General features: G+C 42.7%; 1 protein-coding gene across 10 annotated transcripts in view; it reads left to right on the top strand.

Moving 5' to 3' along the window:
• Window positions 1-12107, top strand: part of NISCH (nischarin) — a 59748-nt gene that overhangs the window by 35393 nt on the left and 12248 nt on the right. For 6 of the 10 annotated variants that reach the window (XM_073352450.2, XM_073352447.2, XM_073352452.1 and 3 more), the window contains 6 exons: window positions 3604-3672; window positions 4170-4355; window positions 4587-4715; window positions 5976-6089; window positions 7836-7941; window positions 10884-11005. In XM_073352450.2, coding sequence (XP_073208551.1) covers window positions 3604-3672; window positions 4170-4355; window positions 4587-4715; window positions 5976-6089; window positions 7836-7941; window positions 10884-11005 — 726 coding nt within the window. Of the gene's footprint in view, window positions 1-3603; window positions 3673-4169; window positions 4356-4586; window positions 4716-5975; window positions 6090-7835; window positions 7950-10883; window positions 11006-12107 lie in introns of those variants that run through there. The other 4 variants (XM_073352457.2, XM_073352449.2, XM_073352448.2 and 1 more) reach the window with 4 other exon arrangements.

The raw sequence follows: 12107 nt of genomic DNA, 5'->3' as shown, positions 1-12107 counted from the left end.
CTAATACAACCAATATGCCATTGGCCTTCTTGGCAACAAGGGCACACTGCTGACTCATATCCAGCTTCTCATCCACTGTAATCCCTAGGTCCTTTTCTGTAGAACTGCCACTTAGTCAGTCAGTCACCAGCCTTTAGCGGTGCATAGGACTCTTCCTTCCAAAGTGAAGGACTCTGCACTTGTCCTTGTTGAACCTCATCAGATTTCTTTTGGCCCAATCCTCCAATTTGTCTAGGTCACTCTGGACCCTATCCCTACCCTCCAGCATATCTACCTCTCCCCCCAGTTTAGTGTCATCTGCAAACTTGCTGAGGGTGCAATTAATCCCATCATCCAGATCATTGATAAAGATGTTGAACAAAACTGGCCCCAGGACCGACCCCTGGAGTACTCCTCTTGATACCGGCTGCCATCTAGACATTGAGCTGTTGATCACTACCTGTTGATCCCAACAATCTAGCCAGCTTTCTGTCCACCTTATAGACCATTCATCTAATCCATACTTTTTTAACTTGCTGGCAGGAATACTGTGGGAGACTGTATCAAAAGCTTTGCTAAAGTCAAGATATATCACATCATCTGCTTTCCCCATATCCACAGAGTCAGTTATCACATCATAGAAGGCAATCAGGTTGGTCAGGCATGACTTGCCCTTGGTGAATCCACGTTGACTGTTCCTGATCACCTTCCTCTCCTCCAAGTGCTTCAAAATGGATTCCTTGAGCACCTGCTCTGTGATTTTGCCGGGGACTGAAGTGAGGCTGATGGGTGTGTAGTTTCCCATGTTCTCTTTCTTCCCTTTTTAAAATATGGGCATTATACTTGCCTTTTTCCAATAGTCCGGGACCTCCCTGGGTCGCCATGAATTTTCAAAGATAATGGCCAATGGTTCTGCAATCACATCAGCCAACTCCATCACCACCCTTGGATGCATTATATCTGGACCCATGGACTTGTGCATGTCCAGCTCTTCTAAATAGTTCTTAACCTGTTCTTTCACCACTGAGGGCTGCTCACCTCCTCCCCATACTGTATGGCCCAGTGCAGCAGTCTAGGAGCTGACCTTGTCTGTGAGGACCGAGGCAAAAAAAGCATTGAGTACTTAAGGCACTATGATGCCTCCCCCATTCAGTAAGGCTCCCACACTTTCCCTGACCACCACCTTGTTGCTAACATACTTGTAGAAACCCTTCTTGTTACCCTTAACATCCTTTGCTAGCTGCAACTCCAGTTGTGCCTTGGCCTTCCTGATTACACCCCTGCATGCTCTAGCAATATTTTTATAGTCCTCCCTAGTCATCTGTCTAAATTTCCACTTGTTGGAAGCTTCCTTTTTAAGTTCAAGCTCACCAAAGATTTCACTGTTAAGCCAAACTGGTCGCCTGCCATATTTGCTATTCTTTCTGCACTTCGGGATGGTTTGTTGCTGCGCCCTCAATAAGGCTTCTTTAAAATATAGCCAGCTCTCCTGGATTCCTTGCCCCCTCACATTAGCTTCCCAGGGGATCCTGCCGATCAGTTCTCTGAGGGAGTCTAAGTCTGCTTTTCTGAAGTCTAGGGTCTGTATTTTGCTACTCTCCTTTCTTCCTTTTTTGAGGATCCTGAACACAACCATTGCAAGGTCATTGGTGCCGAGGTTGCCACCCACTTTTACTTCGCCTACCAATTCTTTCCTGTTTGTAAGCAGCAGGTCAAGAGGAGCACGGCCCTTAGTCGGTTTTTCCAGCACTTGTACCAGGAAGTTGTCCCCAACGCTTTCCAAAAACTTCCTGGATTGTCTGTGCATTGTTGTGTTGCTCTGCCAGCAGATGTCAGGGTGATTAAAGTCCCCCATTCGTACCAGGGCCTGTGATCTGGAAACTTCAGTTAGTTGTCCGAAGAAAGCCTCGTCTACCTCATCCTTCTGATCCGGTGGTCTATAGCACACGCTCATCACGACATCACCCTTGTTGCTCTCACCTCTAAACTTAACCCAAAGACTCTCAACAGGCTTTTCTCCAGTTTCAAACTGGAGCTCTGAGTAATCATACCGCTCTCTTACATACCATGCAACTCCTCCACCTTTCCATCTGTACCTGTCCTTTCTGAACAGTTTATACCAGGGGTGGGCAAACTTTTTGGCAAGAGGGCCACATAGGGGTTGCAAAACTATATGGAAGGCCAGGTAGGAAAGGCTGTGTGTCCGCAAACAGCCTGGCCCCCATCTCCTATCCGCCCCCTCCTACTTCCCGCCCCCCCGACTGCCCACCTCAGAATCCCCGACCCATCCAGCCGCCCCTGCTCCTTGTCCCCTGACCATCCCCTCCCGGGACCCCCACCCCTAATTTTCCCCCCAGGATCCCACCCCCTATCCAACCACCCCTTCTCCCTGTCCCCTGACTGCCCCAACCCCTAACCACACCCCTGCCCCCTGATAGGCCCCCCGGGACTCCCACACCTATCCAACCCCCCCTCTGCTCCCTGCCCCCGGACTGCCCTGCCCCCTAATAGGCCCCCTGGGACTCCCATGCCTATCCAGCCCCCCCTGTCGCCTGACTGCCCCCCGGGACCTCCCACCCCCTTATCATGCTGGAGCTAGCCACGCCACCACACTGCCTGGCAGGAGTGGTGGGTCAGAGTGCTGGTGGCACAGTTCGCTGAGGCTGCAGGAGAGGGGGGAGAACTGGGGAGGGGCCAGAGAACTGGGAGAGGGGCCATCCGGGAGGTTAGGGGCTGTGCAGGATGGTCGGGCCCATGGGCCATAGTTTGCCCACCTCTGGTTTATACCTATCCATGACAGTGCTCCAGTCATGTGAACTGCCCCACCAAGTTTCTGTTATTCCAGTCACATCATAGTTCCTTGATTGTGCCAGGATTTCCAATTCTTCCTGTTTGTTTCCCAGGCTTCTTGCGTTCGTGTACATGCACCTAAGATAACTAGCTGATTGCCCTACTTTCTCAGTATGAATCAGGAGGCTTCCCGTCTTGTACCCTCCTCCTTGCGTTTCCTCCTGGTATCCCACTCCCCCGTTTACCTCTTGGTTTAGGTCACCATCCCCCGGTGAACCTAGTTTAAAGCCTTCCTCACTAGGTTAGCAAGCCTGCCTCCAAAGATGCTCTTCCCTTTCTTCATTAGGTGGATCCCATCTCTTCCTAGAAATTCTTCTTCCCGGAACAACATCCTATGGTCGAAGAATCCAAAGCCCTCTCTCGAGCTGACTCTTGCAATTTTTAGCTTTATCCGGATTGCTGCATAACCCAAATACCCATCCCTACTAAGATGAAACATCTCAAATGAGCTTGGGCTGTAATGATTGGCTTAATTGGGAGATAGCACATTAGTACTGAGTATGAAGCCAGAATTTCAAAGTAGAACTTGACCTTACTTCTCAAAGTAGAGCTAATGTTTTTTTCAAGAAGTGCCTGGTGCCACTTAGGTTGCTGAACTACCATATGTGTGAGTGAGTGATTGTTTTTTGGTTTTGTTCTTTTTACTTTAGAGACTCAGGACATACAAATATGCCTTTTTCTTTATCATTAATCAGCTGACAGCCTGGCAAATGTGGGCCGATTGGCAGAAGCAAAAGGGCATTTTACTGCATAAAACCATTTCTTTTCTTCCAGAAACTAATTCCGAAGATTGAATTCCTAGAATTGAGTCACAATGACGTGTCGCTAATAGAGAATGTACAGGTCAGTGACATTATTGAGGATTCACTTTTGTCTCCGAAGTCTTGGGATGTGAGAGCACAGAGCTTCTTCGTTTGGACTTTGTGTTGGCTGCCTTTCTCATGCATAGTGCATTAACTGTAAAGATTACATTCTGACATCATTAAAAACAATTTGGGCTAGCTCCCTCCATGTCCATGCTCCACCATATACTACTTTCAGTCCTCCATTTTCCCTCTCCCTTTTCTTGTTTCACCAGCTCCCCTGCAGTTCTTATCATTTTGCATAGCAACCAGCTGGCAATGAAGGCAATGTGGGTCTGTAGAACTGAGCCAGGGGAATCTCTCCCTCCCTACATGGGCCCACATGGGTGAATGAGACTATGCACAAATTTTTGCTGGCTAGTGTGCATTTTAATCTTGCACACAGCTGGGGTGAGCCTTAGCACAGTGTCTCCAATAGATGTTATTTAATTTGACTGAATTGGTCTGTGATGTTGCTGTTGTGTTCTGGTGTTGCAGCATCTTTACAACCTCATTCATCTGGACCTATCCTACAACAAACTTGCATCGTTGGAGGGTGTTCATACAAAACTTGGGAACATTAAAACTCTGAATTTAGCAGGAAACCTTCTGGAAAGGCTGTGTGGCCTTAACAAACTGTACTCACTAGTCAACCTGGATCTTAGCAGCAACAAAATAGATCAGGTAACTGATTAGCTTCATTGCAACAATAAAATTAATTTTAACAAATTGTCCTTCAGGTTATGGGCAGTTGGTTTCAAAGTTAAAATACGGATTATAATAGGTCTTTGTGCTTGCAGCATTATTATAGTTTTCCTGTTGTATACACCCTATACTTCATACATTTATACATATGCTCATTTTCAAAGAATGCAATTTTGAGTGACACCTATATTTATATGCAAATATTTTCAGATTGACGAAATAAGAAATATAGGAAGCCTTCCATGTTTAGAAAAGGTGGTCTTATCCAACAATCCTTTGAGCATCATTCCTGATTACAGGACCAAAGTGCTAGCCCAATTTGGGGACAGAGCCTCAGAGGTAAGCCACTTGGAATTTTTATTTGAATTCAGTACCTAAAAATCTTTTTATTTTCTAAAATCTGTAGAGAAAACAAGTGGCTAGTTCAGCTTTTTTTGCACAGCTGTTAAATTTGCAAAAATTCCTTTAAATGTTTGTAAAAAGAAAAGGAGTACTTGTGGCACCTTAGAGACTAACCAATTTATTTGAGCATAAGCTTTCGTGAGCTACAGCTCACTTCATCAGATGCATATCGTGGAAACTGCAGCAGACTTTATATATACACAGAGAATATGAAACAATACCTCCTCCCACCCCACTGTCCTGCTGGTAATAGCTTATCTAAAGTGATTTGGATTTGACTTGGATTTAAACTTGAAGAGTGGTCAGTTTGGATGAGCTATTACCAGCAGGAGAGTGAGTTTGTGTGTGTATGGGGGTGGGGGGGATGTGAGAAAACCTGGATTTGTGCAGGAAATAGCCCAACTTGATTGTCATGCACATTGTGTAAAGAGTTGTCACTTTGGATGGGCTATCACCAGCAGGAGAGTGAATTTGTGTGGGGGGGTGGAGGGTGAGAAAACCTGGATTTGTGCTGGAAATGGCCCACCTGATGATCACTTTAGATAAGCTATTACCAGCAGGACAGTGGGGTGGGAGGAGGTATTGTTTCATATTCTCTGTGTATATATAAAGTCTGCTGCAGTTTCCACGGTATGCATCTGATGAAGTGAGCTGTAGCTCACGAAAGCTTATGCTCAAATAAATTGGTTAGTCTCTAAGATGCCACAAGTACTCCTTTTCTTTTTGCGAATACAGACTAACACGGCTGTTACTCTGAAACCTGTCTTTAAATGTTTGCTATGTGTTGTAGAGATTCTCTATTTTAGAGAATGAAACCATCTTACTCCTGGCAATGTCAGCTGTGGGAAGAAAACTTAAGGCCTTGTGTGAATAGAGAAGCAGCACATTTACATTTGAACACAGTGTTTGCTAGAAAGGTGTGAAAATAGCTTTTCAGGCATTTTTGAACTTGCATTGAAAGTTGTCTCAGTCCTTTGGGAGTTAGGGTGGGAAGGTCTGGTTTTCCATGAAAAGTAACCCTACAGATGTACTTAGTTTTCCATTATGGTACCAGATTACTTTAAATGTTTGTATTCGTGTAAACAGACAGTGGTCATCTCAAAATAGTGGTGGTGTCTTGCTTCAATGAGTGCATCATTCTTTCAGTATTGTTATTGAGGCTTAACCAAACAATTTGTCTTTATGGATTTTATTCAGGTCTGTTTGGATAATATCAGTACCACAGAAAAGGAACTTGACACTGTAGAAGTGTTGAAAGCTATTCAAAAAGCAAAGGAGGTTAAGTACAAGTTGAATAACTCTGATAAGAAGGTGAGTTTTTAAGAGGAAGGAGGATCAGGGGCTAGAAACCATGTGAGTAAAACATGGACAATGTGCTGCTTGGGGGGAAAAAAAAAAAAACTAAGATATTCTACAAGACTTAAATAATATCTCAAATTACTGGTGGATCTATTTGGCTTACTAATGAAGCATCTGTTTTGTAACAACTTCTACAAAACATGCTCTGCTTGCTTGCTTTAACGTCTGATGAACTTTAAATGCAGCAATTTTGCACGTTTTTCCTGTTCTGTTCCTTTAACTGCAGTAATGTCTTCTATGCCTTCCTTTCTGTGGTGATCTGGCAGATGAGAAGGAGGAGGGATAGGTAGAATGACTTCACAATATACAGAGTGGCTAACTTGATGAGAAGCACAGCTGTGCTGGTCCATGTTATAAGTTGTAAAGTCCATTCAAAGATGATCACTAAAAACAATGTCCACTGATTGTGCAGTAAAGTATTTAAATAATTTTTTAAAAGACCTTCCCTGTTGGCACTGGTGGGGATTTCTTTGATTTTGTTTCCTCGGGGAATCAAAGTCAGGTGAGACTGTCCCACCTCTGAACTGTGCCTGCAGTGTGAGCTAGGAGGGCAGTTCCCCTGCTCAGGTACACATACTCACACTTGCTCTCATTGAGTATATGAGCAAGTATAAATAGAAGTGTAGCTGTGATAGCGTGGCTAGCAGCGGAGTGCGTACCCACCAGTTTCTGGCTCTTTTGTACTTGTCACATCTCAGCTGTGCTTCTGCTGCCCATGCTACTGCTGCTACACTGCCGTTTGTACTCAATGAGAGCTAGTGCGAATGTGTACATCAGGGGCGGCCAACCTGAGCCTGAGAAGGAGCCAGAATTTACCAATGTACATTGCCAAAGAGCCACACTAATACGTCAGCAGCCCCCCATCTGCTCCTTCCACTCCAACCTGCAGCACCTCCTGCCCGCTGGCAGCCCCACCAATCCCACTCCCTCCCCACTCCTGCCCACCGCGATCAGCTGTTATGCGTTACACTGGAGGCTCTGGTGGGGAGTGGGGAAAAGCAAGGGCATGACAGGCTCAGGGGAAGGGGTGGAGTGGGGGCAGGGCCTGGGGCGGCGGAGCAGGGGGTTGAGCACTGAACACCCCCAGGCACACTGGAAACTTAGCATCTATAGCTCCAGCCCTGGAGTTAGTGCCTATGCAAGGAGCTGCATATTAACTTCTGAAGAGCCGCATGCAGCTCCAGAGCCACATGGTGGCCACCCCTGGTGTACCTGAACAGGGGAAGCACACCCCTCTCTCGTAGTGTAGACGTATCCTGCGTACCTCTCACCTGCAGTTAAAGTATGTTTCAGGTTTGCACTTTTGATTGTGGCTGTGAGGCCAGTTATAACCAGACTGTCCAGACTTGGCATTAGAAAAACTACCAGAAGTTGCTCTGTCCTTTTAGTCAGTCGTCTGACTTGCGAAATGCACTATTCCATCAGTCTAGATATAACTGGTTAATATTATCAGTATAATCAAAATGGCATTTTCCAGAATGGATCCTTATAACAGGATTTCACTGTAACAGAAAATAAAATATAGACTTGAATGGATGTGAACTGAAAATTGTTAATGACAGCTGAGCTTTCACAGAAAACAAGCCATGTGATTATGTGGATTTGTTTGAGTTCTTGGATCTAATATTTGCTCTGTATGTTTATTGTCAGTGGCGCTAGATTCTTGTTTCTTTAACCACTACGTACTTTCTTTATTAGATCAGTGAGGACTCCAGGCTCACTGCTGCCAGCTCCAAATCAAACTGTTCTCTTACTGTTCATCCTTCCTCTTCTTCTCTGCCTCATCCTGTCAGCTCCAGCCAAGGTAATCATGTATGTATCGTGCTGCTGGGCTGGGCCTCTTGGTCCTGTTTTTCTAGGCTGCATTGATATACATGAAGTTTATATACTGAATATGGGGCTTTGTCAGCATCAGTTGAAGCGTAAAGGCAAACGGGTATTGTCCCAGACTTCTAAGTTATATTTATATTGGCAAAATTCTGACCTGTAGTTTTCCTCTGGTGGTGTTAACTGAGGTAGCTTGTAGCATAAACCTGGTGCAAATCTTTTTACCACTGTATCTAATCCTGCTCAAATCACTGGTGGAGGATTACACATCCAGGTTTTCCTAATGTAGACAAAGCTCTAGTGCTCTAATGGCAAACCTATATGTACAGCGATGCTTTAAAATGTTTTTTCTTCCCTTTTTGGTGTTGGGATAATAAGAGGGTATTGATGTGGTGGTTGTTCCCATGTTGCTTTTTGACAAGAGACACAGTTAAGTCAGGAAACCTGAAAGAAGGTAGAAAAGGGGAGCAGAGAAAAACATCCATAGTAATATTAACATGAGGGTTATCACACTGATTCTAACCCTGTGATCTCGGTATACCCATTGTGCCAAAATCCTTTTGACAAATGTTCATAAAAGCAAACCAACTGCATAAATGGGGCATACCCAAAAAGGCTTTGTGCTCTGTGTACTGCTTTTGCAGCAGCCATTAACACTATTTATAGAGCTATGCTCATTCCTGCTGATTTACAGGAATGCTGATGCGTGACTGAGGATAAGTGAACATCACTGAGCTTTTTTGGCTTCAGTTCAGTTAGAAACACAGAAAATGATTAAATGGAAACACATGGTAGGGGTTAAGACTATTTCTAATTCCTTAAGATGGTATTGCAAACAAGGGAGTATGTCGGTCGTATGGGTTAGGATGGGAAGCAGTTGACCGTTTTCCTGTAAACATTTTAGTCCGGGTGAGGGAGGTGGAAGTGTCCAAAGCTCGTGCTCCTACTCTGGGAAAGAACAAGATGTTACCAGCATTTCTGCAAAATCTCATGGGGTTTCCCCAACATCATCTTCTATGAGAAGGCAAAGATCGTTATGATAGCACTCACATGATTATTTGTATGTGACCAATAGGGGAACCGACATCTCAAAGCAGATTTGGTTACCTTTTTATGTACCTCACCTAACCTTTCAATCTATTTTAGATTTCTTTTGTAATCTACAGATAAAATGCAGTCAATTTTTCTAAACTCTGGGCAGCTGCTACTTAATTTGTGTTTGGTATTTTGATTCTGTAATTGCTTTTCCAAGTACTAAAGTATTCCATATTCTAGGTCATTGCTTGAGAGTGGAGTTTTTGTTATAATATATCAACATGTAGCTTTAGATGGTTATCCATGAAGAAGTAAAAGGAAGGTGGGAAATAGCTGCAAAAATTGGAATTAAAAAATCGTTGGGAAATATTTAGATTTATTCTTTTTCCTGTTGTAAATGATTAGGAGTATGTTAAATTGTAGACTGAAAGAACCGGAGACTTATTGACTGAACGGACCAGTCATCTTGTAGAAATTTGCTGCAAGAAAGGTAGTGAAAGGAAAAAGGATTAAAATTTATTTACCTTAAAACTTCAAAAGTAAGTTGTTTTAGTAACAAGATGGGAAAGGCTAAAATTAAAGAAAAAATGTTGGAAAAGAAGTCCAATAACACAGCTGGCTACTATTGGAGTTAATCTATAAGACTTAATAATTGTAAGTATTTGGGCATCCAGAAAGGGGATTTTTTAAATCTCACTTGATTTTAAGAGTTCTAGTTAGAAATTTTGAAATATGCAATCTAATTATCAGTTTCACCGTTAGTCTTGGAACTACCAAGAACTGAACTGCACTCCCTGACACATTGCTTTTATGAGCTGTATTCTTTGCTGTCTTTCAAGACAACATCTGTTTCCATGATATATTAATCACATTAAATGTTACAGTAAATTGCTTATGGGAGAGATGTAAGTAGCTAGACAGGAAACAATATACCAGAAATAATGCTTAAGCGGCCTCTTAGCTACTTTTGTTCCCTACGTAGTTAAAGCAGTGTTTCCCCTGAGGAAATAATTTTTTTCATCTGAGTTGGGAAAGAATGTTTGATTTGACTTTATGATCTTTTAAAGCCGATCTAGAAAGTTGCATCCATAACTTCTGTACAAGTCCTGTACTTCACATCAAGAATTATAATATCAATAAATTGTCCAGGAACACTGGTTTCTAATCATTAATTAAAAGTATTTGTATGAAGTGCTGATATAAAACAATCCTTATTATTGGTAGCATTGAAAAATTGATTCACTATATCACGTGCATAAACACTATTAATATTATAGAGCTTCCCATACAACCCTTGCTTATACACACTCAGGCAATGTAGTTTGGACAGCTAATCCTTGTGTAACTCAAATCAGCTATTCTGAATCAGGTAAAATAACGGTTTAGGATTAGTATGTGGAATAGCAGCCACATTTGAGTTATCTGAGTATGCATGTGTGTGAAGGGTTTGGATTTGGTGGGATTTTGTAGCTGTAAACTAATAGAACATAAAGAGGTGAGAGAAAATCTCAAAGGAAGCACTGCATTTTTCAGCATTGCTCTACCAGCCAATAAATGTTTAAAATACATTATTCTTCAGATAACTACTGAGTTTATTGTACCAAATGTGGAGGCTAAATCCAATCATTTGTTTGAAAGTCCTGCTCTAAGTGCAGATCTCACTGCAGCTACTGATGCCTCCATAGTAAGACTTCAATTCACCATATAAACTGACTTCCTTTGATTGGTACAATCTGTTGTATGAAGCTATCCTCTACTGTATTAATGACTGCTTGTCAAGTTTTGCTTAGATATTTTAAGAATACTTGTCATACAGTTGCAGTTAGATAATGTGTTTTGGTTTTGTTTCAACATTCTTTTAAGAGCTATTTGTATTTGTTCTAGAAATAATTTGTAGAAAAACAGCCCTAGCCAGCAGTTTATCGCCATCCAGTAGTTCGACTCCTACAGACCATACAGTTACCCAGAGATGCTCTGACATATTAGACTCCAGATACAGAAATCAGGTAACTGTAATTCTCTTCCCATGTCCCTTCTGTTTAAAAATTGTTTTTAATTTATGGTTTTTCCTGGAGCAAAAACTCTTCTTGTTAAAAATAATCCACAGCAGAATTTTCCTGTAAATCTGATTATTTCTGTAGTATGTGATCTATTGTAATGGGGCAAAGAAAAGTTAGCCCCAAATTACTTACCAGTTATTAAGAGGTTTCCGTTTGTAAAATATTGAAGCTAAATTTTTTACTCTGAACTTTTATAATAAATAGGGTATAAAATCAGTTTTCAACTTTTAAGCAAGGTATCGAGGGCTAAAGGCAAACCCACTGCCTCTCCAGCTCTAATGGACTAAGAACTAAAGACCTAATTTGCAGTAACTGACAGCTTTCAGTCCCTTGGACACAATACTGACTTTCAGTTTTCTTCCACCTGAACTGAATGTAACCTCTTCTGTAGTGCTAGAGGGCTTGGTCCACCTTCTAATATTTTAGAACCACTCAAGTAGTGTATGGAGTTGCAGAGAACAGGAATGTAGTGTCCTGAGCTTGCTTCACAGTATTTGCATTGTGATGTTGCAGTTCAGTGCCATGACATATTGACATAATGTCAGTATCGCATCACTGTCACTAACATCCACCTAGCTGCTAAGTTGGAGGGTGGGGCTCCCTCTCTCTCTCTCTCTCTCCTGTGTGGTTGCTTGAAGGTAGGATGGATGGTGGCAGGGGGGATAGCTATCCTCTTGCTGCTGGGTGGGAAAAGTTTCTCTTTGGTGCTGATAGGGAAAATCAGGGTAGCTTCAGTTTTCCCCATCCAGACTCCAGGTTCTTGATGGCTCCTTCACCGCTACTTGCATTTGTTAAGCAATGTTGGGAGCATTCCTGAATACAAGGCTGAGTCAGCTGGTGCCTTTGATCTGCCACTGGCTTAAAGAGATCTTCAACAAGTCCTTTTATCTCTCTATGCCTCCCTGTACCCATCTGCAGTAAAGTTTTGCACTGCATAGCATCCTTCATCCAAAGATCTCAGACTGCTTTTTATACGCAGTCTCACAACAACCCAGTGAGGTAGGTAAATAACCATTTTACAGGTGGGGAAATTGAGCCAGGAATAGAA

This window comes from Lepidochelys kempii, chromosome 7 (assembly GCF_965140285.1).
Source record: "Lepidochelys kempii isolate rLepKem1 chromosome 7, rLepKem1.hap1, whole genome shotgun sequence".
Taxonomy (NCBI): Eukaryota; Metazoa; Chordata; order Testudines; family Cheloniidae; genus Lepidochelys; species Lepidochelys kempii.
Note: the sequence above shows the minus strand (reverse complement) of the source record. Positions and strands in the feature narration are given on the sequence as shown.